Source organism: Salmo salar, chromosome 04 (genome assembly GCF_965601325.2).
Source record: "Salmo salar chromosome 04, fSalSal1, whole genome shotgun sequence".
Classification (NCBI taxonomy): domain Eukaryota; kingdom Metazoa; phylum Chordata; class Actinopteri; order Salmoniformes; family Salmonidae; genus Salmo; species Salmo salar.
In genome coordinates, this window is record NC_138294.1 from 34,768,049 (window position 1) to 34,794,697 (window position 26,649).

General features: G+C 40.9%; 1 protein-coding gene and 1 non-coding gene across 3 annotated transcripts; one reads left to right on the forward strand and one right to left on the reverse strand.

Annotated features, from left to right (window-relative positions):
• Nucleotides 1-2,218: 2,218 nt before the first annotated feature.
• Nucleotides 2,219-26,649, forward strand: cfap97 (cilia and flagella associated protein 97). 2 transcript variants are annotated; one of them, XM_014195542.3, is made up of 8 exons: nucleotides 2,219-2,458; nucleotides 3,313-3,666; nucleotides 4,570-4,751; nucleotides 6,106-6,274; nucleotides 7,025-7,394; nucleotides 7,611-7,912; nucleotides 23,681-23,849; nucleotides 25,628-26,649. In XM_014195542.3, exons 2-8 carry the CDS (start codon nucleotides 3,346-3,348, stop codon nucleotides 25,756-25,758), a joined length of 1,644 nt encoding a protein of 547 aa, XP_014051017.2. In that variant the 5' UTR covers nucleotides 2,219-2,458; nucleotides 3,313-3,345; the 3' UTR covers nucleotides 25,759-26,649. The 2 variants fall into 2 exon arrangements, with proteins under 2 accessions (XP_014051017.2, XP_014051018.2); XM_014195543.3 differs by lacking the exon at nucleotides 23,681-23,849.
• Nucleotides 10,350-10,441, reverse strand: trnar-ucu (transfer RNA arginine (anticodon UCU)). Its single transcript is given in 2 exon segments — nucleotides 10,350-10,385; nucleotides 10,405-10,441. It is a non-coding gene; the product is annotated as a tRNA-Arg (tRNA).

Consider the following 26,649-nt stretch of genomic DNA (forward strand, 5'->3'; position numbering starts at 1 on the left):
CACATGCTTACTGCATGCAATTGCTATAGGATCAATAGAGGCATTCAAGGGACTTATAGGGACATAAATTAAGTTACTTACATTATGACTTCCAATGCTCCTGGGACTATGTGCATTTTCTGCAGCACTATGACAACTCAGTGACACAATAGTAGGGATTATCTGAGCAGGGCTTGGTTCATTGATAAGTCATTGTCTCAATGTAGCCTTGAAATGTGTGGAAAGAGTCCAGGAGCCAAGATGATTTGGATGGACTTCGTCATGCCTGTAGAGCATCTTCTGTTTCCAGAAGGTGTCAAAGTTATCTATAAAAGGTATTCCAACAGAATGGCAGTAGTCTTTAAACCAGATATGAAGCGCTAAGGGCCTCCTGAACCTTTTGCATCCGCAACCCAGCGGTGGCACGGGACCAGAGATAATTGGATGCTTTTCAGGGCCTTGGAATGGCAAGCCAGACAAAATTAAACAGGCCTATTTATCTAATGAATATGAATTCGGAGGGCAGAAATGATTGAATATTAAAGCATTAGACCTCTCACTAAAGGCTTACATCATACAAAATCTATACTCAAATCCAAACTGTTTCTCTAGCAGATTAGTAAGAATGTCACCCCGTGTTCAAGAAGGGCCTTTTCCCCTTTATTCAGATTACAACCTCTCACTTTCAGTATTTGAAAATGAAATGATCTCCAAAATATAGCTATTTTTAAAACAAGCGGATGGAGGATTTCTGTTTAATCCTCCAAAGACAGAACAAATATTACAACAATTTACATTGCCTAATTCTCTGTATGGTAATAATAATTTATTTTATATTGTAAAGTGGTTTCTTGCATCATACAACACAATACAATGCAATTTACAGTCACCTATTTGGCATATCATGTTACAGACCAAATAAAAAAGTATTAATATCAAGCCCTTCATAATGTAAAAACGTTTTTAAAAGTCTCATGCAATGTAGGCCTGCGCTGAACACTACATATAGGCTACTGTAGGCTATATCATAGAAATCAAAAGCTATTTTCATGTGAAAATGTTATGGGATTTGCTCCATTGGTTTTGTTGGTAGGCCTACATTATGCTCAGATAGCCACAATAGCCTATTGGCTACTGTCTAAAACTGTAAGGGTACAGCCTCAGTGTTCACTGTAAATTCTCACAATGTTCAAGTTTCTGCTCACAAGACCTAAAATTTGCTCAGTGCCCCCCAAAATTGTAGGGAGCATTGGTCACAGCTCTATCGCAATTGTCAGCTGTTGTTAGAATGCATTAGATTGACAGTAACAGTCAGTCAGATTAGGCTACAGATAAAACACTGGCTGATGTTGTCAAGCATATTCAGTTCATATCCATATTGTTTATATTTGTTTAGTGATTTAAATTAAGACCTCATCCCCAGAAGCCTATTCCAGCAGGCTATTGGACAATACAAGCAATTTTTACTTCTAAATCGCCACTCGCTATTCATGTTGAATAAATTAGAATGTCAATTTCAACTAAGCAAATTGCTAAATCGTTCCGTTTACATCTTGCCTACATCTTGCGTAGGCTACTGTAGGCTATCTGAAATTAGATGTAGGCCTATCAGGGGCTATAGGCTACCTGCACTTAGCTAAGCAAACCAATGGCAAAGTTGAATTGCAATCATAAACCAAGATTTGAGTCAGTAGCCTATGCCTATAGAAATGACAAGCCAATCTAGCAAATAGGCCATTTATAACGGGTTGTAGTCTTAACATCTGGCACTTAAGGCACAATTGCCAGAAAAATTGCATAACATTCGTTTTTTAAAGTTCTTCCAAGTGTTTCTTGGGTAGAGATTTCGATATCCTCTGTCTAACTTTCATCACTCTAACTCTCCTGTCAATTTTATGCCAAAAGTAGACAGTTAGATCGACATCCATTGATAGAAAATGATCTGGACTGAATTATCTTTTCTCTTGCAACATATTCAAATTACTTTATTACTTTAGCTAACTCGCAATACTTATTATTTGGATGGAAACCCGATCATAACGTAATTACAATTTACTTAGAAGATATTCCTTCTTAATTTGCTCGATTAATTTATGGAAAAACGGTTTATTAGGTTTAATGTGTCAAGTACTCTCTTGCTGCGCAAAAAACAATTGGGATAGTTTTCAGGCCTTGTGGGCAGCTTTTGGGGGTCATTGAGCTAGAAATGTAAGATAACCTGGCAACCCTGCCAACAGCGTCTAGTCTTCCGGAAAGCCACACTAAAAAGAAGAAGACGTTGCTTAGTTACAGTAGCTATTCAACCCACACATATTTAGTCTATCTTCGTTTCATGTAACGTTAGCAAACTACTTTCAATATGCCATTTAAAGTAACGTTACACGGAGACTGCTTGGTTAAAACGGCATAGACTAAAAAACAAAGCTAGCTAATTAACCAACTGATTTGTCTTGAGTCATACATTTAGCGTGCATGCCAGGTAAGGTAAAAAAAACATAGCTAGTGTGCTTTAGTGTAGCTAGCTAATGTTAGCTAGCTAGGTTAGGTGGCTGACGTTAGCAGAGCTTTCTTGATAGGATCAGCTGACTTGATTCGGTCTTTTGTAGGATACTGTCTTGATAACGTTACAGTAAAGTTAACTGTTTGTCTGTATGTTAGCTAGCTAACTTCCATTTGAGATGTGGATGTTTTACTTGAGCTAGCTAACGTTACTAGCTTTCCCATCAATCAAGGCTACACTGAAGCGTTATATGCAGTGTCCTGTAGTCAAATAAATTACTGAATGCAGAATGCCCAAGCAGAATGCCTTGGGTAACGTTACTTTGGGTACTGACTGTAAAAGTGTCAGTCTTTCTACTAGCTAGGTAACGTTAACTACTAGCTAGCTTAACACGAACTAGCTAACGTTAGTGATATCAAGGAACTTCCACACCTTGCTAACGTTAACGTACACCTATTAACTGTTTTACTAGAGTTAGCTAGCTCTTCCATTAGAAATGTGGATGTTTTACGTTGATCAATAAAACCTGCAATTTAGTGCTAGACTCATTGTCCTGTGGTCAAATAAAATAGCTAAATGTGCTTTTTAGACTTCCCTCAGTTAGCTAGCTACTGTAGCTGACATTATGTAGGTAGCTAGATTGTGTGTACTAAGCAGTTTGTCAACAAATACAATGTATATAGCCTAAACATTGCTAATGCTGGTTTGATTAAATATGTCAATCATTGATGATTGGAGGGTCACCTACAGGCTACCGTTTCGAATTTAAATGAAGTATTAACCAGCTGAGCGTATGGAATATAACAAAAATGTGTCCCCTTATCTCTCTCCAGTTCTCAACCAGAGTGCTGAAGGAGACAACTGTTATGTACAGCCCCAAAGAACTGGAGGGTGAGGTGGATCACTCGTTTTTCGACAGCGACGCTGATTGTGACAGCATCAGCAAAGAGCAAGGGAAGAGTGAAAGAAAGCGTGAAATAAGCTCTGAGGCTAGAAAGAAGCCAGACATCCAGCCAGAGTCTCCACAGACAGAGCGGCGTAGTGGTACAGAGAGGTCCGGTGGTGGTACTAGGGACCCTAGTCCTGCAGGAGTAATATTTCAACCGAGGACAGAGGAGAAGGGTCATGGCTTTGAGGCCGAAGACAGGAGGAGCAGGTCTTCTAGCATATCGTCCAATAAATCAGAGGTAGGCATGCTAATAGTGAGGCTATTTGGTGAATGTTCTGTAAGAAAGGCATGAACAAGGATAGTCTGATGAAAATAACCACTGTCATCTTTTACCCTTTCCCTTGTGACATTTCCTGACCCCTTTACCCAGGTCAAGGTAAAGTCACAAGGAAAGGGCAACAAGGCTTTATTATAAATTCAGAATGCACCCTATCTGTAATCGATTTACAGTGCACATGCAGGCATAACAGCATGCAGGCGTATTAACTTGTACTAGGCAAGTTGCGGGGCTCCCGAGGGGCGCAGCGGTCTAAGGCACTGCATCTCAGTGCTAGAGGTGTCACTACAGACCCTGGTTCGATTCCAGGCTGTATCACAACCAGCCGTGATTGGGAGTCCCATAGGGCTGCCCACAATTGGCCCAGCGTCATCCGGTTAGGGTTTGGCCGAGATAGGCCGTATTGTAAATAAGAATTTGTTCTTAACTGATTTGCCTAGTTAAATAAAGGTTAAATAAAAAATGAAAAAGCCTGTGGCTTCATCATTCTACTTTACGCCACAAGGTGGCATTATGCCACTCAATACAACTGCCCAGGCTTGGGGTACATTGGAATTGAGGCCTAATCAAAATCAATGTCAAGGAAGCATAATTATTTGAAATAAAGATATGATTTAATCCTAAAAATGTCCATTAGAATTCCAATTGTTTTTATACAATACAGTACAGATTTAAAACAAACAGTAGTCAAATCAAATGCAATCCTCATCATTCATGTTCTTAGTGATAATCATTTCAATAACATGTCCATCAAAAGCTTGAGAACTGTTCCATGACCAGGGAGCTGAGTAAAACAAATATGTCTAACCATGGTCTGTTGTAATATTTGTAGTAGTTGTAAACTATGTTCACTTACCTGTCTAGTCGGAGGTGAAGAACGGCAGCGGTGCAGAGGAGGTATCTAGCATCCACTCCAAGAGCTCCAGCGATATCCGCACGGCGTCATCGGCAGAGGAGCAGGAAGAAGGCGCCGATGATGATGAAGATGGCTATCATCAGAGCCAAGATGAAAGCGAGGAAGAGTCAGGGAGGCCACTGGGTCAAAGGTTAAAAGATTTTATGATTTATTTTCCTGATTACATAGGAATCCCATATTTCCTTCTCAAAATTTAAATCAGGCATACAATTTCTTATCTTCGTGTATTTATTATTTTATGTATTTATTATTTATAAGTGACTATTGAGATTATAAATGTCTTTCCCAAAGGAGGCCTGGCCAAGATAGCAGCAAAAAAGCATGTAACATTATGCAGGAGTGTCAAACTCATTTTGTGGAGGGCAGTGTCTGCTAGATTTTGTTATTTCCTTTCAATTTGTGTCCAATTAAGACCTAAACAACCAGGTGAGGGGAGTTCCTAACTAATCAGTGACCTTAATTCAATGAGTCCCACTGTAATGCTGGTGCATTTTGGACTTATAACCCATTTTAAACATTTTTGTTTGAGCTAAAGACTTCTGAGTTGGACCATTGGATGTGTTTATTTCATCTGCATCCGTAGATACCAATACTGAATCAGAGAGGTGCGGGTGGCTGCCTTAATTGACATCCACATCATTGGCGCCCGGGGAGCAGTTGTTGTTGGGGGTTAACTGCCTTGCTCATTAGTCTGTGATTAACGGGGGCTGAGCTAGAGCAGTGTTTGTGAGACAAGGGTAGATCCTCAAGGAGCCCGGGCCGGGTCTTACAAAAACGTCTGTAGAGTCCTAATGGTTTGAGTTACAAACTATTAAAAGATATCTACTCTGAGACTCTCACGAACATGCACTTGTAACATGTTTTGCTTTATGATGTTCACAAGTTACATGAGTTGTTAGGTAAGGGGTTCTTCTACATAGAAGATCATAGGAAATCCCAGGACATAGTGTCTATAATACTGTAATAAGGTCACATAGTTGCTGTCACAAACTCCACACAGTTGTCACTGACTAGTTGGATATTAATTTGCTTCTGAGACTTATTATATATTTTTTTTGACATTTGTCAATAAAACTTGTGAATGCAACTCTTTATTTCAAATTGTTTTGTGTTCTACTTGTAGCCCTGGTTGTCCTACAATGGTAAAACACTTCATTGTGAGGCTAATTATAGGGGCCGGACATGCAGATATATGAAAGTTGGATAAATGCAAAGACAATTTTAGATGGGGCCTCAGGACTGATAGGGTTAATTGATCAATCAAGTACAAGGGAGAAGTGAAAACCTGCAGACACTTGCCATCCGTGGAATGATTTTGACACCTGTGCATTACAGACATCAAATCAACAGTATAGTGTTCCAATATGCAGGCAAAGCATTTGCATCCTCTGTTTACCAGGTTGTGTTCTTATCTAGACTGTGCCATGTCATTCAGTTGGATGGGTAAGCCTTTGTTTCGTGACTTTATATTTTGTTAACCCAAGGTTGATACCCGGACCTAATGGGACACAACACGGCATTCCCAAGAAGCCTGTCAGGAAGCTCCGCCACAGGAGCTTGTCCCCGTCTTCCACTTCATCTGAGTCGGAGACGGATGAGAGCTACAGCAGTGGGGAGAGCTGCTCCTCCGAGCCCTCTCACTCTGTGGACATGGTAGGATTACAACTTGTTCTTGTCTAACTGGCTTAGGCTAGTCATTCTCAATCCTGCTCCTGGAGAGAGCTGCCGTAATGCCCGGCTTTGTACACATACCCAATGGTTACTTCAAGGAAGGGAGGAAAGAAGGATGCATTTTAAGAGTATTCGCACAGGGTCCAGCTATTTGTCCCAGCTCAGCAGTAGAACACCTGGGTTGAATTCACTACGAACCAAACGGGCTGAAATGGGGAGGGACCTAATAAGAAACACTCGTTTTTTGTAGCAAAATGTTTCGCTACGGTTTGCACTAATGAAGATGAGGAAGGTAAGGGGGTCTTCTATATAGAATATCATAGAAATCCCAGGACATAGTGTCTATAATACTATAATAAGCTCACATAGTTGCTGTCACAAACTCCACACAGTTGTAACTGACTAGTTGGACATTCATTTGCCACTGAGCCTTATTTTTTTTTTCAAAATCTGTTGATTAGTTGAATCAGGTGTGATGGCGCTAAGCTGGGACAAAAACCTGCAGTACACAACTGGCACAGGAGTACTGAGAATCACTGCTAACTGTATGTCGATCTGCATAACAGTCTGGAAAAGGGCATCAGCATCTGCTAAATGACTCAAATGTAAATGTAGGCACTATTATGGTCGCAGTAAGTTGTTCAACAGGAGTTAAGACACTCTTAAAATCCAGAATTTATCTCGTTTTAACATTTAAAACAACTCCCTGAATGCATCTTATTCTTCCTTCAGGTGCATACCGGATGCCCAGAGCCCTCTCCCAAGCCCGGGCTCCCAACCCACCAGACATCCATGCCCTCCTCCCCCAGATGGAGGCCCCCTAGGCTGGGCTCGGCAGCGCCCAGAGAGATGCCTCACACCAACGCCACCCTTGAAGAAGAGGAGGACACAGTGACTGACGTGACCCCACTGTCCACCCCCGACGTCAGCCCGGCCCAGTCCCTGGACCTCGGAGTGGGGAGGGTGGTGGTGGTGGAGGAGGAGGGTGTGGGGCCTGGGGGTGTGGGTGTCAGGCAGCAGCAGCATAGAGGGACAGAGGGGGGCGCTCCCACTGGTAACCTCAGCAGCATACCCCAGGAGGAGGAGGAGGATGTAGAAGAAGGTGAGGTGGGGGGAAGCGGGCTGAGGTGTGTGTGCGGGCGGGGGGGTCAGTCCTGGAGGACAGGATCTATCTGAGAAAGTGGCAGTTTACATATGTTTTTATAAATATTTTAATTGACATGCAGATGCTCCATTTGTAACAAATCTGACGGCTAACTAACAAAATGTTTATCTGCTGCTTCCTCCTCTGTCATCTCTCCCTCCTCTCTCTCTGAAGCCTTCCTCAGTCGCCTGGGGAGTGGCTTGGCCATCGACTGCCCCAGTGGAGGCAGGAACAGGAAGAATTACTCCTTTAGCAACGACGAGGTGCGGCAGATTGACCGGGAGAACCAGAGGCTACTGCGCCAGCTGTCGCGCCCCTCGCCCCATTCGCGACCGGGCAGTACAGGGGGCACCAGCACCACCAGTAGCTCCCGGAGGAGGTCCAACGGAGGAGGAGGGGGTCCGCCCCCTGTCCGCCTCTATCACAGCGCCCTCAACAGGCAGCGCGAGCAGCAGCGCATCGAGAAGGAGAACCTGGTGAGTGTTCTTCTCTTTTTGTGTGTGTAACTTATCATTTGTCATTTGGTGTTTGGCTTTATTGTTTCAAAGTTACATTGTGTTTATTGGGATTTTTGTTTATTTCAAGCTCAAATAAGTCAAGACTTGCTTTAAATTGGATGTACATTGCCGTGAAAAAGTATTTGCCCCCTTTCTGATTTTTCTATATTTTTTAAGCTCAAGGTGGCACAACCAGTTTTTGAGTGTATGGAGGAAATTACTTTTTCACACAGGGGCATTGGGTGTTGCATAACTTTGTTTATGAAATAAATGAAATAGTTATGTAATTGTTGTTATTTGTTTACACGGGTTCCCTTTATCTAATGTTAGGATTTGGTTGAATATCTGATAACATTAGTATCAAACATATACAACAGTAGAGAAAATTAGAAAGTGGGCAAATGAACTTGGCGCAAATGAACTTGTACGTTGCTGCAGCAAAGGCATTTTGAAAAAGTAACTCTTTACTGTCCAGAACTGTTCCATGTTATGTACAGACTAAAAGTTCTACGTCCTTAAATGAGGCCTTGCTGGCTAAACCCAAAGTCCCAAACAATCCTCCAAAGGACATTATTTCTGTGAATTGTCCAGAAAACATATGTAATGGACATTTTGGTTCCATTTTCACACAAACTGCTGCCTGCGTGCACACACTTTTAGTCCGAAAACTATAATCCTCTACTTGTGAGCCAGTGGAGGCTCCTCAGAGGATGAAGGGGAGGACCATCCTCCTCAGTGAATTTCATAAAAATATGAATGGTAAAACATTAAAAAAGTTATCCTTTTTAGATTAAACTATACTAAATATAATCACGTCACAAAATAATTGATTAAAACATACTATTTTGCAAAGAAGGTCTACATTAGCCTCAACGGCACTCTGTAGGGTAGCAACATGATGTAGCTGGAGAACAGCTGACATGTTGTCAACCCATTCAAAGGATCAGAGAATTAATCTAGTACTAAAAGCATAAGCTACAGCTAGCTAGCACTGCAGTGCATCACATGTGGTGAGTAGTTGACTCAGAGAAAGACAATAGTTGAACAGTTTTGAACAAATACATTTCTTCCAAACTGAAGGAGAAGCAAGAGAGAAATATGCAGTGCATTTGGAAAGTATTCAGACCCCTTCACTTTTTCCACATTTGGTTACAGCATTATTCTAACATTGATTAAATTGTTTTCCCTCATCAATCTACACACAATCCCACATAATGACAAAGCGAAAACAGGTTTTCAGAAATGTTTGCAAATGTATTACAAAAAAAACAGAAATACATTATTTACAGTATACAGACCCTTTGCTATGAGACTCGAAATTGAGCTCAGGTGCATCCTGTTTCCATTTATCATCCTTGAGATGTTTCGACAACTTGATTGGAGTCCACCTGAGGTAAATTCAATTGATTGGACATGATTTGGAAGGGCACACACCTGTCTATATAATGTTCCACAGTTCACGTCAGAGCAAAGACCAAGCCATGAGGTCGAAGGAATTGTCTGTAGAGCTCCAAGACAGAATTGTATCAAGGCACAGATCTAGGGAAGGGTACTAAAAAAATGGCTGCAGCATTTAAGGTCCCCAAGAAGTGTGGAAGTTTGGAACTGACTGCCTGTCCATACTGAGCAATCGGGGGAGAAGGGCCTTGGTCAGGGAGGTAACTAAGAACCCAATGGTCACTCTGACAGCGCTCCAGAGTTCCTCTGTGGAGGTGGGAGAACCTTCCAGAAAGACAACCATCTCCGCAGCACTCCACCAATCAAGTGGCCAGATGGAAGCCACTCCTCAGTAAAAGGCACGACAGCCCGCTTGGAGTTTGCCAAAGGGCACCTACAGAAACAAAATTCTCTGGTCTGATGAAACCAAGATGGAACTCTTTGGTCTGAATGCCAAGCGTCACATCTGGAGGAAACCTGGCACCATCCCTATGGTGAAGCATGGTGGTGGCAGCATCATGCTGTGGGGATGTTTTTCAGTGGCACGTACTGGGAGACTAGTCAGGATCTAGGCAAAGATTCCAAACGTACTTCAACAAAGTACTGAGTAAAGGGTCTGAGTACTTTTTATTTTAAATACATTTGCAAAAAAAAAGGTTTACCTGTTTTTGCTGGTCATTATGTGGTATTGTGTGTAGATTGATGAGGGGGGGAAAACTATTATCAATTTTAGAATAAGGCTGTAACAAAATGTTGAAAAAAGTCACTGTTAAATTTAGCTCACAAAAATACGTGTTTTAGTAGATCGTTGAGAAATATTATATGTATTTAGCCCAAGATACATACAGAATTTTGCCTTACTCAAGTCTCTTTTGAAATGCTATACTACTTTTAACAACAAAAATGTCCTAAAAGAGTAACTAAGATAATTTTGTCTTCCTTTATCATATTTTCCTGTATCAATTTTGTTTTTTAAGTGCGACTCCGGTGGGACTCGAACCCACAACCTTTGAATCACCTCACATTCACAAGCCAAGAAGTCCAATGCGCTATCCATTGCGCCACGGAGCCACCTGTTGCACGTGTGTGAAACTGAATCTTTTGAACTGTGTGTGATGATTGTGTGTCCATGGGTGTGTGTAGAGGGAGAGCCTATTCAGGGAGAATTGCCAGGGTTGTGTATGCTGTCTGTGTGTCTGAGAGCACAGGCCTGTCAGTGAAAGCAGACACAGTACGGCCATAGAGAGACGGTAGCAGGTGGCAGTGGACACAACAGTGGTGGCAGCACAGATTGACATTATATAGAGTTCAAGGCCAACCCCAACCTCTACTCCAACAGCCCTGCACTAAGAGAGATTTGTATTAGTATTTATTATAGATCCCCATTAACTGCTGCCATTGCAGCAGCTACTCTTCCTGGGGTCCAGCAAAATTAAGGCAGTTTATACAATGAGAATTGTTTTAAACACTGTAAATGTTTAATTTAAAGGTTTTATGGCACAGATTACTATATTTAAAATAGGAGACTTAAAATAGGAGTCACGCCTATTCCTTCCTAGCGGTCATAGAATTTTTGGGTTGGATCTTGTCTTAAACTGGTTTAGCACCTAATCTGCTGCTCTCCAAACTTTATTTTAAGTATGGAAATATTAAACACAATCATGCACTGAGACATAAAAAAGGCATTCCATTAAAATAATCATTGCTTAGGTGGTCACTGGTCACTAATGGAAAGTACAATCTAGTAAACCTCACATAGGGTGATGTGTCGATGCAGAAAGGGGCATCTTTACAATTGCACTGTTCAACACCCCCATATGGATTTGGTGTAATTGAGGGATTTAAGTATTGGGAGCAGCATAGTCTCTCTTGACTCTAGCACCACTTTTAAAGGGATAGTTAAACTAATTTACATATTTAGATACAATGCCTCCAAAAAGTATTAATACCCTTTGACTTATTCCACATTTTGTTGTTAGTTTGAATTCAAAATGTATTAAATAGCTTTTTTTTCTCACCCATCTACACACAATACCCTATAATGAAAAAGTGAAAACATGTTTTAAATTTTTTTGCTAATTTATTGAAAATGAAATACAGAAATATCTCATTTACATAAGTATTCACACCCCTGAGTTAATACATGTTAGTATCCCCTTTGGCAGCAATTAACGCTGTGAGTCTTTCTGGGTAAGTATCTAAGACCTTTGCACACCTGGATTGTACAATATTTGCCCATTTATTATTTTCAAAATTCTTTAAACTCAAATTGGTTGTTGATCATTGGTTGTCTAGCAATGATCATTTTCAAGTCTTGCCATAGATTTTCAAGCAGATTTAAGTAAAAAATGTAATTCCCCAACTCAGAAACATAGTCACGTCCATAAATATTTGGACATTGACCAAGTTATTATTATTTTAGCTGTCTACCACAGCACATTGGAGTTGAAATTAAATAATGAATATGAGCTGAAAATGCATATTGAATATGAGCTGAAAATGCAGATTATCAGCTTTAATTTGAGGATATATACATCCAAATCGGGTGAACGCTGTAGGAATTACAGTACTTTTATATGTGGTCCCTTTTTAAGGGACCAAAAGTAATTGGACAATTGGCTGCTCATCTTTTTCATTAGTTCATTTACAAGTTAGCAGATAAAAATTCTAGAGATTTTAAGTGTGGCATTTGTCTTTGGAATCTGTTGCTGTTAACCCTCAATAAAAGATCCAAAGAGATGCCACTGCCAGTGAAGCAAGCCATCATAAGGCTGAAAAATCTAAACAAACCCATCAGAGAGATACCAAAAACATTAGGTGTGTCAAATCAACTATTTGGTACATTCCTAAAAAGAAAGAACGCACTGGTGAGCTCAGGAACACCAAGAAGCCCAGAAGACCTTTCCCTGATGAAGAAAATACCCTTCACAACAGTTGGCCAGATCAAGAACACCCTTCAGGAGGTAGGCGTATCTGTGTCAAAGGCAACAATCAAGAGAAGACTTCACCAGAGTAAATACAGATGGTTTACCACAAGATGCAAACCATTGGTAAGCCTCAAAAACAGCAAGACCAGATTAGAGTTTGCCAAAAAACATCTAAAAAAGCCTGTACAGTTCTGGAACAACATCTTATGGACAGATGAGACAAAGATCAACTTGTACCAGAATGATGGGAAGAGAAAGGTATGGAGAAGGGAAGTAACTGCTCATGATCCGAAGCATACCACCTCATCTGTGAAGTAAGGTGGAGGTAGTGTTATGGCGTAGGCATGTAGACGGGAAACCCATGGAGCGGCGCACAATTGGGCTGGGCGCAATGCACGCTGACACGGTCGCCAGGTTTACGGGCATTGTGTCAAGAAGTGTGGCTTGGCTGGGTTGTGTTTTGGAGGGCGCACGGCTCTCGACCTTCGCCTCTCCCCAGTCCGTACGGGAGTTACAGCGATGGGACAAGACTGTAACTACCAATTGGATACCATGAAATTGGGGAGAAAAAGGGGTAAAAGTAATAAAAAATCTATTTAAAAAAATCTATAAAATTAAGGCAAAACGCTGCAATAACAAGCAGGAACTGCTAAAGTAAAGGCCTGGCAGAGCAATCACCAGGGAAGAAACCCAGCATCTGTTGATGTCTATGGGTTCCAGACTTCAGGGAGTCATTGACTGCAAAGGATTTGCAGTATTAAAACTCACAATTTAATTTATGATTATGTTAGTTTTCCCAATTACTTTTGTGCCCCTAAAATTGGGGGGCTATGTATAAAAATGGTTGTAATTTATACACGGTTTATCCAAAACCCTTAAATTAAAGATGAAAGTCTACACTTAAAGCACATTGTGATTGTTACCTTTCAAATCCATTGTGATGGCATACAGAGCCAACATTATGGAAGTTGTGTCACTGTCCAAATACTTATGGACCTGACTGTACACTGACTTCTTGGTAAGCAACTCCAGTGTGGATTTGGCCTTCTGTTTTAGGTTATTGTCCTGCTGAAAGGTGAATTAATCTCCCAGTGTCTGGAGGAAAGCAGACTGATTCAGGTTTTCCTTTAGGATTTTGCCTGTGCTTCGCTCTATTCCGTAGATTATTTTTATCCTGAAAAACTCCCCAGTCCTAAAGGATTACAAGCATACCCATAACATGATGCAGCCACCACTATGCTTAAAAATATGGAGAGTGGTACTCAGTAATGTGTTGTATTGGATTTGCCCCAAACATAGCACTTTGTATTCAGGACAAAAAGTTAAATCATTTTGCCACATTTTTTGCAGTATTACTTTAGTGCCTTGTTGCAAACATGTTTTGGGGTATTTTTTATTCTGTACAGGCTTCTTTCTTTTCCCTCTGTCAATTAGGTTAGTATTTTTGAAGTAACTACAATGTTGTTGATCCATCCGCAGTTTTCTCCTGTCACAGCCATTAAACTCTAACTGTTTTAAAGTCATCATTGGCCTGGTTTCCTTCCTCTCGGCAACAGAGTTAGGAAGGATGCCTGTATCTTTGTAGTGACTGAGTGTGTTGATACACCATCCAAAGTGTAAATAATAACTTCACCATGCTCAAAAGTATATTCAAATCAAAATTAAATTGTATTTGTCACATTGAATTTAATTTATTTTGGTAACAGGCATATACAACAAAATGGACAATGTGGACCCAGAGTATATTACTTGAAAGTATTAATTAAAACGCTTGTTTCCAAAGTGGTTCTCAATGGTAAAAACAATAACGTATATAATGATTTAAAAGGCAAGACAAAATTACAAACAACCATAAATACATTAATTTATATTGACATCCTGAAAAGTGGCACTATTCACTGCACTTCTCCCTAACCTTGAAAATCAACCATATTCATTTCACATTAAAACAATCTATTAATTGCAAATCATACCGATCCTTCAAATAAATACACCTGACCAGCAGTAGGGGGCACAAGGGGCAGTGGAGTGTTTTCTTTCTTACTTAGACAATGTCCAAATGACAACCTTTGCCTGCTTTTTAAAGCTATTTTTACTATTTCATTGCTTGATCTCCAAGGGAAGGCTATTCCATAGACAAATGCCTTGCAGTACTGTTTACTCTTGGGATTTTACAAGACATAACACTAGATCTGGTATTGTGACTGTGTTGGTTATAGAGTAGACCATATCAATGTGGTTTTTCATGTAACCTGGGGCACATTTAATAAGATGTCAAACATATGATTAAGTTTAAGTTGGTCTACTCTGGACTCAAAAGGCAACAAGCCCACCTCCAGAAATTCCTGTACCCCCATGTGGGTCCTAGGGACATTCAGCATATACCTAATAACATTATTTTGCATGACCTGCATTCTCTTTTTCAGCTTTTTGATAGCCCACTATACCAAGCAGAGCAGGCATAATCAAAATGACACTGAATCAAGGTTGAGACAAGCAGTTTCTTAACTTTAATGTTAAAATATCTAGTGTTACGATATAAACATTTCAATTTGTTCACAATTTTAGAAAGGATTTTAGCAGCAATCAGGTCTCTAGAAAAGGATTGATCTAGGGACACACCAAGATAAGATACTTGTTTTAGATTCAATCTCCATGCCTGCACAGTTTACCGTTATCTTGTCAGCCCTAAGCAATCTACGTTTTGTTACAAACAAAATCGATTCAGTTTTTCCCAAATGTAGTGACAATTTGTTGTCAGACCACCAATCTCTAACAAAATGCAATTCTTTACTCAGGGTCTCCTCAATGTAAACTGTATCCTTCCCTGATACCAGTATGGCTGAATCATCAGCATAAAGCAAGAGTTTGCACGTTACTGTATCTGGCATATCATTATCGTATATAAAAAATAAGAGAGGCCCTAAAATTGATCCCTGCGGTACTCCACAGGATATTTCTTTGGCCTCTGACAGAACATCACCAACATTACATACTTATGTTCTGTTGGTCAGATAAGACCTAAACCAATTCACTGCTACATAATTTAGACCCATGCATTTCAGTTTCATCAGGAGAATATCATGGTCCACAGTGTCAAAAGCTTTCTGCAAGTCTAACATGACCATACCTGTATAGTTCCCCTTCTCACTTTCCTGCTTAATGTGCTCAAAAAGGTGGATAAGTATCAGTGGAATGAGCTGTCCTAAAACCAGATTGTAGTTCATAAAGAAGTTTCTGCTCAAGAAGGTATCCCTCAAGTTGATAAACTTATCTCTCAACAACTTTGGATAAGCTTTTGAGGATTGAAACAGTCCTGTAGGTTATTACATTTGTTTTACTGCTCTTCTTGTGGCGTGGAACCACCCGGGCTGTTTTGAGATCCTTGGGAAATGTACCACTACTAATAGAAAGGTTTACAAAATGCATTATCATTTTAGCGGTGACACAAGCACTATCCTTTATGAATCTTGCACGGAGGTTATCCAGCCCAGTTGTGTTGTTTGTGCTCATTAAGCATAGTAGATTGGAAACTTTGTCCTCTGTTACCATGCACAGCTCAAACAAATAATTTGTGATACCTCTGCTGTGGTAAAAGTTGTTAATGAAAGACTAGCCATAGTGTCCAGAGCAGGTGGGTAACTTCTTAACCAGAGATGAGGCTATAGTGGTAAAAAAAAAATTTAAATAATTTGCAACCTTTGCCTGGTCATGACATAAAACATCATCAATATCCAGGCCAATACTACAGGATTTTACCTTATGGGGAGTTTTTGAACCATTGTCCTTTAACATTTTCCACAGTTTACGAGGCTGATGTAAGTTGTCATTAACGGCGTCTATATAATGTTGGGATTTGGCCTTATCCATTTTGTATCTTGCCTGGTTTCTGCAGTTAATATAACCATCATAATCTTGTTGTAGATTTGTCCTTCTGAATCTGGACAAGTAGCGATCCCTTTTCTTTATGAGGTCTAAGATCTCGGAAGTGATCCATTTCCCTGACCACTGTTTGATTTGAATTTGTTTCATCGGAGCCAGAGAGTCTAGTGCAGACAGAAACCGATCTTTAAAAAGATACCAAGCTTGATCAACATCATCACAGTTTAGTACATGACAGACGTTCTCTTGATCTGATACAATAATCAAATCCAAAGTTGACTTACTGTCAGTACACACCCGGGTTGGCTCAACAATCAGTTGTTTTAGTCCAAATAACTGATTAAAGTTATACAGGGCATTTACTTGTGTATTTCTCTGGGGTGATAACTGCACATTTGTATTAAAATCACCAAGCAGAATACATTCTCTATCAGCAAATACATTGTGATCACAGCAATTCATATAAATGATTCTGCTTAGGAGGCCGATAGCACACACCAACAAGTATAGGACGACATTTAAAACACAGTTTCAGTTTCCGTCAATTCTATGAATGCTATAACCCTGTAGCTCAACCTCATCGTCCTCAATTGACCCATCGAGCCATGTCTCAGTCACAGCGACTACTGCAGCCTGTGTGTTAGAAGCAAGGAGTTTTAGTTCATCTAATTTCGGCAGAAGGCTCCATGCATTCAAATGGATAAAATTAAGTCCACAATATAAAAGGGGAGATTTAGTCCCAGGGTCCTTAGCTTAGCGATGAGCTTTGTGGGCACTGTGATGTTGAACGCTGAGCTGTAGTCAATGAACAGCATTCTCACATAGGTGTTCCTTTTGTCCATGTGGGAAAGGGCAGTGTGGAGTGCGATTGAAATTGTGTCATCTGTGGATCTGTTGGGGCGGTATGCGAATTGGAGTGGGTCTAGTGTTTCCGTAATGATGGTGTTGATGTGAGCCATGACCAGCCTTTTAAAGCACTTCGTGGCTACTGACGTGAGTGCTACAGGGCAGGAGTAATTTTAGGCAGGTTACCTTTGCTTTCTTGGGCACAGGGACTATGATGGTCTGCTTGAAACATGTTGGGATTACAGACTTGGTCAGGGAGAGGTTGAAAATGTCAGTGAAGACACTTGCCAGTTGGCCCACGCATGCTCTGAGTACATGTCCAGGTAATCAGTCTGGCCCCGCGGCCTTGTGAATGTTGACCTGTTTAAAGGTCTTGCTCACATCGGCTACGGAGAGCATGATCATACAATCGTCCAGAACACCTGGTGCTCTCATGCATGCTTCAGTGTTGCTAGTTTGCAAGCCCTGCCACGTTATATTTAATTGTTTTTATTTTTACCCGTCTACCAATAGGTGCCGTTCTTTGCGAGGCATTGGAAACCTCCCTGGTCTTTGTGGTTGACTCCTTTTTTGTATTTTTTTTAATCACTGCTCAACTGAGGGACTTTACAGATAATTGCATGTGTGGGGTACAGAGATGACGTAGTCATGAAAAACCACGTCAAACACTATTATTGCACACACAGTGAGACCATGCAACTTATTATGTGACTCCTGAACTTATTTAGGCTTGCCATAACAAAGGGGCTGAATACTTAATGACTGAAGACATTTCAGCTTTAAAAAATGTATTAATTTGTAAAAAGATATTCTAGAATTTATCCCAAAATGCTCATTGTTTGCAGTGATTAGATAAAGTGTGTCATCCTATATGTCAGGAAGTCACCCTTTTATCTCCAAAACTCGCGCTGTTATTGTGCAATGAGCAGTCAGTGTGCTGGCTGGTACAGGCTGTACAGTACTGTAGCTGTCTTGCAGTGTTCTCTTTCGCTCTTTCTTGCTCTCTCTCTCTTACTCTCCTCCCCCTCTTGATGAGTTTTCTCTCCCTCTTGCTCTCCCTCCCTCTATTCTTAGTGTGGTAATTGAATATACCGTGTGATGTATATACACCTCTCCACACACACACACACACACACACACACACACACACACACACACACACACACACACACACACACACACACACTGTCTCTCCATTGACAGATGGCCCATTTGTCCAGCATTTGAGTTGTTCAGGGTAGTTGACTGTCCTTCTCACTCATTGTACACTATATAGTTTGAGAGAAGGTATCACTTTATGTGTAGAATCCCAAGTAGATGGTTTGTAGATGTTCAATTACCATCAACAACATTTCAACTAAAAATCCACTATCAATAGCCCTAACTCTGACCTTAAACTAACCCTTATTCTAACCCTAACTTAGGCAAGCAGTTGCATATCAACAGATAGTTTGACCATCTGTAGATCATCCTTTGGGACTATCCAAAGTGTGACCTGAGAGAAATATGAATACCTTGTCCTTACCTGGCTCAATGCATATTTTATGATATTGTTATACACACTGTCTGAGAGATTGTATTGGTTTACACAAAACATTTTATATATATTTTCTAGCAAGGGGTTTATATATAGTACCGGTCAGTTCTGCCTCCTATGAAATATGGGGGACCATTCTTAACCTTTCCCCTATTTCCATTCCTAGTTCTTCCTGACGGTCTCACTTACTGAGATTTCTTCTCCATAGGGCTTGTTGGTGGGAGCGTGACTGCATGTGACATTTTGAGCTACTGGCTGAGCACTGGTTATTTTTACTCTCAATGGCCCACGTTTTTACCTCTGCTTTTCAGGGCTCACAATCCTCTCCCAGTTTCATTAAGGTCTCTGGTGGTAATGGCCTTGTAAATGTTTCTGTTTCTACATGAACTGTCTACTCACAGTGTATAAGAAATCATATTAGATAGTTGAAATGTATATAAAAATGCCATATGATCTTGCCACAATGACACAATTTCTTTTGTGTTTTGGTAATGTGTTTGGCTAATACTTTAGTTTAATTTCCACTTTTATTTATCCAGTTTCTCATTGAAATAAAATCTATTTGCAAGAGACTTAGCTTTGAACATGATCAGAGGGGTCAAGTAGTTTTAATTAGTGTGGACTGTGTCTAAGGAAGAGTTCATGTGAACTCGTGCCATGTACTTCCAATAAGGGCAAGGTCATGGCTAAGGGCCAACCAACCAGTTAAACTAGGGAGAGGGGCCCAAAGCCTCATAAGTCAGCAAAGCGTTTCTCTTGTGTAATGTCACAAGGAATGGTAAAGGGGTGTGGGGGTTGGTTGGGGGGGGGGGTTATGACATCATAGAACCTCATCTGCATGCTCATCTTATTGACCGGATTTAACCAAATCCATCTCTGAATGAACTACTGCGCAACATAAGTTGAATAGTACTTACTCACTCACTCACTCACTCACTCACTCAGTCACATACAAAAGCTGTGCAGTAGACATACGGTGTTCACAGTTAATGTACATGTGTTTTTAACTAACTACCAGCACACATACTTCGTGGCTGTCGCAAATCAAAATATGTCCAGATACCGTCATCTTTTGTCAATCATGTGTTAAAGGTAGAGTCAGCGATATGACGTAGATGCAGAAAGTAAACAGCATAGTGGTTCAATTTTCGCAACAACTTAGAGCGTTGAAGTGCGAGGGTCAACTTCACCGCTGTTTTGGTGCCCTGGCTCATCTCAATATCTGCAGTGCTGCTCGTGGCAACATAATTTCGCTGAGTCTGCCTTTAAAGGGGCAATCAATAGTTGCTATATCTATTTTTGGACTTACCGTGCATTTGGAAAGTATTCAGACACCTTGACTATTTCCACATTTTGTTACGTTACAGCCTTATTCTAAAATGTTTTTAAAATCCTCATCAATCTACACATAATACCCCAAAATGACAAAGGAAATACAGGTTTTTAGAAATTTTTGCAAATTTATAAAAATGAAAGAAAGAAATATCACACCTGTATTTGGGGAGTTTCTGAGTTTCTCTGCAGATCCTCTCAAACTCAGGTTTCAGAGGATCCTCTCAAACACAGGTTGGATGGGGAGAGGCGCTGCACAGCTATTTTCAGGTCTCTCCAGAGATGTTGGATCAGGTTCAAGTCCGGGCTCTGGCTGGGCCAAACAAGGACTTTCAGAGACTTGTCCCGAGGCCACTCCTGTGCTGTCTTGGCTGTTTGCTTAGGGTCGTTGTCCTGTTGGAAGGTGAACCTTCATCCCAGTCTGAGGTCCTGAGTGCTCTGGAGCACGTTTTCATCAAGGATCTCTCTGTACTTTGCTCCTCTCATCTTTTCCTCGATCCTGACAGTCCCGGGCGCTGAAAAACCACCACCATGCTTCACCGTAGGATTGGTGCCAGGTTTCTTCCAGACGTGATGCTTGGCATTCAGGCCAAAGAGTTCAATCTTGGTTTTTTTCAGACCAAAGAATCTTGTTTCTCATGGTCGGAGTGTCCTTTAGGTGCCTTTTGGAAAACTCCAAGCGGGCTGTCATGTGCCTTTTACTGGAAAGTGGCTTCCGTCTGGCCACTCTACCATAAAGGCTTGATTGGTGGAGTGATGCAGAGATGGTTGTCCTTCTGGAAGGTTATCCCATCTGCATAGAGGAACTCTGGAACTCTGTCAGAGTGATCATCGGGTTCTTGGTCACCTCACTTACCACGGCCCTTCTCCCCCAATTGCTCAGTTTGGCCGGGCAGTGAGCTCTAGGAAGTGTCTTGCTCGTTCCAAACTTCTTCCATTTAAGAATGATGGTGGCCACTGTGTTCTTGGGGACCTTCAATGCTGCAGACATTTTTTGATACCTTTCCCCAGATCTGTGCATACACAGAATCCTGTCTCGGAGCTCTATGGACAATTCCGTTTTTGCTCTGACATGCACTGTCAACTGTGGGACCTTATATAGACAGATGTGTGCCTTTACAAATAATGTCTAATCAGTTGAATTTACCACCGTTGGATTCCAAGTTGTAGAAACATCTCAATGATGATCAATGGAAACAGGATGCACCTGAGCTCAATTTCGAGTCGCATAGCAAAGGGTCTAAATACTTAAGGTATTTCTGTTTTTAGTTATTTTTATACATTTGCAAAAGAACATCTGAACCTGTTTTCACCTTTTCATTGTGGGGTATTGTGTGTAGATTGAAGGAAAACAATAATTTAATACATTTTAGAATAAGGCTGTAACGTAACAAATTGTGGAAAAAGTCAAGGGGTCTGAATACTTTCCGAAGGCACTGTATGTACCCATTGATTCTTGAAGAATATGACTTATAAATCCCTCATGAGCTTAGTTCAACTTTCATACCCCATCAAACCCTAAATATGGGCCTCCCGAGTGGTGCAGTGGTCTAAGGCACTGCATCGCAGTGCTAGCTGTGCCACTAGAGATTGGTTCAAGTCCAGGCTCGATCACAGCTGGCCGCGACCTGGAGACCCATGGGGCGGCACGCAATTGGCCCAGCGTCGTCCGGGTTAGGGGAGGGTTTGGCCGGCAGGGATGTTCTTGTCCCATAGCGCACTAGCAACTCCTGTGGCGGGCCGGGTGCAATGCACGTTGAAACGGTCGCCAGGTGTACGGTGTTTCCTCCGACACATTGGTGCGGCTGGCTTCCGGGTTAAGCGGGCGTTGTCAAGAAGCAGCTTGGCTGGGTTGTGTTTCGGAGGACGCACAGCTCTCGACCTTCGCCTCTCCCGAGTCCGTACGGGAGTTGCAGCGATGGGACAAGACTGTAACTACCAATTGGGGAGAAAAAGGGGTACAAAAAAAATCATAAACGAACCCAAAATATAAGCTTGTTTTACTCCAGTGTTTGTAAACAAAGTAAATGTTAACAAACACTGTTTTGCTTCTTTTTTTTTTTACATGTTTAAAACTATCATTTTTGTATCATGGATGGTCAGTCCTTGCATCCATAACTCTGTCTTTGAATTTGAGAGTGGTTATATTTCTACAGCCAATTTATGAACATGCACCTGTGGAAAGGTCGTTAAGACACGAACAGCTTACAAATGGTAGGCAGTTATGGTAAGGTAACAGTTATGAAAACTTAGGACACTAAAAAGGCCTTTCTACTGACTCTGAAAAACACGAAAAGAAAGATGACCAGGGTCCCTGCTCATCCTCGTGAATGTGCCTTAGGCATGCTGCAAGGAGGCATGAGGACTGCAGGTGTGGCCAGGGCAATAAATTGCAATGTCCGTACTGTGAGACGCCTAAGACAGCGCTACAGGGAGACAGGACGGACAGCTGATCGTCCTCGCAGTGGCAGACCACGTGTAACAACGGATTTGGATCGATTTGGAGGTGGAGGGTCCGTCATGGTTTGGGGCGGTGTGTCACAGCATCATTGGACTGAGCTTGTTGTCATTACAGGCAATCTCAACGCTGTGCGTTACAGGGGAGACATCCTCCTCCCTCATGTGGTACCCTTCCTGCAGGCTCATCCTGACATGACCCTCCAGCATGACAATGCTACCAGCCATACTGCTCGTTCTGTGCGTGATTTCCTGCAAGACAGTGTTCTGCCATGGCCAGCGAAGAGCCCGGATCTCAATCCCATTGAGCACGTCTGGGACCTGTTGGATCGGAGGGTGAGGGCTAGGGCCATTCCCCCCAGAAATGTCCAGGAACTTGCTGGTTCCTTGGTGGAAGAGTGGGGTAACATCTCACAGCAAGAACTGGCAAATCTGGTGCAGTCCACGAGGATTAGATGCACTGCAGTACCTATTGCAGCTGGTGGCCACACCAGATACTGACTGTTACTTTTGATTTTGACACCCCTTTGTTCAGGGATACTTTATTCCATTTCTGTTAGTCACATGTCTGTGGAACTTGTTTAGTTTATATCTCAGCGGTTGAAGCTTGTTATGTTCATACAAATATTTACACGTTTAGTTTGCTGAAAATAAACGCAGTTGACAGTGAGAGGACGTTTCTTTTTTTGCTGAGCTTATAATGGTAATGGCTCATGTCCAGTGGATTTGTAAGGCCTGTTCCCTTTGACACTGTTGACAGATCCATTTTGTTTAACTGAAATGTGCTAAAGATATTACGGGTGTGGAGCATTGCCTGCAGCTGCCTACTCTATCAATGACACTGGGCTGGCATAATCAAAATAGACAAAGTGGTCTGTATGTCATTTTTAGTGCACAATTACACTATTTACCTTTTTGAAACACTATTAGCTTATACTGTATAGCATTCGGTACCAGATAGTTACCAATGGTGTTGAATTCTTTGCAGTACCTAAAGGTATCCATTGCTAGACACACAATTATATTATGATTTTCAGATCAAAACTTGAAAAGAAATGTAAAATAGTGTTTTATGCTCTGGCAGTGTTTGAAAATGTTGAAGGGCACCTGCACAATGGCTTCATAACCCTCACTGTATTCATAGAGCAGTTAATAGGCATTTCGTAGTTGCATACGTTACCTTATAACCATGACCGCAAGTTAATATTGTAGTTATGTCTTGCAGTTGGTGTATGCACTGCATATGAATGTGATATGTATAGGTTATGAATGTCTTAGGAAGACATACAGGTACCCTTCATGGAAATTGTTACCACCATTTCTCACCAGGCTTTCCTGCGGAGGCTAGAGTCAGTGAGGCCCACCCGGGGCATGAAGAGGGCAGAGCAGCTGGCAGACTACCAGCGCCAGGCTGGATATCTGGGCATCGCCACCTCGCTCTCTGCCATGGACAGATCGCCCTCCAAGATGGAGCGGTCCTCCAGCAGAACATTACCAGGTCACCTCTCTGAAGAACTGATGCTCAATAGCTCTCAATAGCCCAAAGACCATAGTTATTTATGTCATTCATTAATAAGAGAGACTGAATTGGCATCGTTTATTTTTGTTCTTTTAAAGGATCACTTTACTCAAAGCATATTTTGGTATTTTTTCCATTAGTCCTCTGTTAATATAATCCCTTTTTTTTTTTGCATGTAATGTTTTCGAGATCATAAGCACTGAGCACTTCAACTGTAGCCAGGCAAACTAATTTTCATGATTTCAAAAATAAATCATAGCGTTCAGTAGTTTTTACATGAATTAGAATTATGTTGAGAAATAATATTAAAATGTATATTCCTTAAACATAAATTGAAAATTATACTGTTGCTGCTTCCTGTATTTTTTATATATACTATATACTGTAGAGTGTCACCGGTTTTAAATGTCCAAATTCATAATCAATATGCTGAAATAAGTTGTGATATGTTGAAGACCAAAACATACATATTACTCCCTACTGTATACACACGTGTCACACAGATTACTTGTATTTTGCTAAATTAGTAACTGCTCACGCATAGGGCTGTGGCGTCACAAAATTTTGTCAGCCGGTGATTGTCAAGCAAATAACTGCCAGTCTCACGGTAATTTACCATTAATTAACATAAACACATGTAGCATCTTCTGGCTTCCACACATAAGGCTACAAGCCACTGATGCAGACCTTTTGAACATCTACATTTTATAAAATCTAATAAATCCATGTAATATAGCCTACACCATCACAATAAATCCATTATTTATTTTAGGCAGGTCTAAAGAAACATGATATGAAGAAAATGTTGTCTATTTCAGAAGAACAGAATAGATCTGAGTTGTCATTATGTTTGGTACTGATCTGGCTATGCCATATGGCTGTGGGCTACACTAGTTCATTTAGCAGACAAGATTTGCTTAGAATTCCATGGAATTATTTTATAGTATGACGAATACAATTTAATAAATAAAAAGGATATTTTCTCCAAACGATTTGAGTGAATGCGCACATGTGGCAGTTCTGTGGTGAGCGGTTAACAAAGAAACAGGTACTTCTATATGCTTAATTTAGAGTTATTTATGTAACTTTAGATGTGATACAAGCGTTGGGCTATATGTTTTGATTTTTAATACTTTCTAAGGCTACATGATGCAACTCTAATGATGATTTGAAAAAAGTTGCATGAAAGGCATGAGCTCTGCTTAGTTTTTTGTGCAGGCTGTACACACTTCATCAGTCTCTCTCTCATTCAGAATTTGACAAGCACTTGATAATGCCTCAAATTTCCCGGTGGCACCCCCTTTGTGTGGCCGTACTGTGTACTGTACTGAAAGTGGCTGCTGATATGCACAATGTTTTATGAACAAATATTAAAATATAGTTTTTGAGTGATCTGTGTTTAAAATGCACAAAATTATAACAAATGCTCACAGCTGTTTTTTTTCGTTTCCCTTTTTCCCACCCCACAAACGTCAAATGTGATGTACTGTTGTATCGAATGTACATGGCCCATATCTTTTTACAGTGAGGGAGTTAAATTTGGGAGAAGGTAGTACATCATATGTGTAGTATAGTAATACTAGTATGTAATTATGTAGTAGCAATAGTATGTAAATCAGTAGTACTATTGACGCATGTTGTCTTGTTGTTTCATCATATGTGTAGTATAGTAATACTAGCATATAATTAATGTAGAAGTAATAGTATGTAATCAGTAGTAGTATTGACCCCTGTTGTCTTGTTGTTGTTTTTTTCAGGAAAGAGCCCCAGGCCTGGCAGTACCAACCACAACCACCATAGTGCCAGGGCATCATCTGCCATCGCTACCACCTCCACACCCCTACCCAGGCACGCCAGTATGGCAGCGTCCCGGGCAGCCTGGTCCTGAGAGCTGTGCTCAGGGAGGAGCACCATTCCCCAACTCCCCCACCCCTTCCAAGTTCTTACCTATAAGTCAATAGTTGCCCCTAAACACTGATCCAAGGTCAGTTTGACATTCTTCCCCCAGATGGTTAAGTTGAGGTTGTTAGGATTGTCCCACACAATGAAGGATCTGTGTCAGAGATGTGCGAAGCCAGAAATTGGTCACACTTTGTCCAAACTAAATCTCCATTGTGCTCTGATCATGCACTTGTCCAGTGACTCTGTTTTAGCCCGCAATACTAATAAATAAAGGGATCTGACACTGATTGGCTGTTTCCCAGATTTAGACTAAGCCTAAAATAACTTTCAATTGAGTTTTTTCCTTGGAGCATACTTTTTAGTCCAGGAGTAGTAGGCTTCATTTGGGTCCGGAAAACCAGTCCTATATGATGTAAGAATGATATTGTGTTGCCGTTATACAACCATTCTCATAAAACTGCTTCACTATTGCTTCCCAGGACCAAGGCTAGCTGCTATAAAGTATTGTGAACTGTGCTTCTGTTGTAATGGAAGATATAGCCTGGCTATAGCCTAGATATATGGTTCAGGTATAAAAAAAAAAAACATTCCTTTGTCAGCTTAGCAGGTGGTGCTTATCAATATGCTTAGTGAATAGAGTAAGCACTAAGTATTCCATGCTGTATTTGCACTCTTGTGAAATATGTTTCCAGTGGAACGTTTCTGCAATTTTTCTGTAATTGTTCTTACATTATGATGAATAATGAGAGAGATATATCTTTGTGGTCTAGTAAAGCTTTTTTAGAATATTATGGGAGTCACATATATATTTTTATTGTGATCCTGTGCAAATTTCTTGACGTTTTCCAATAAAGCTGCTTGTTGCGCTCACCACTCA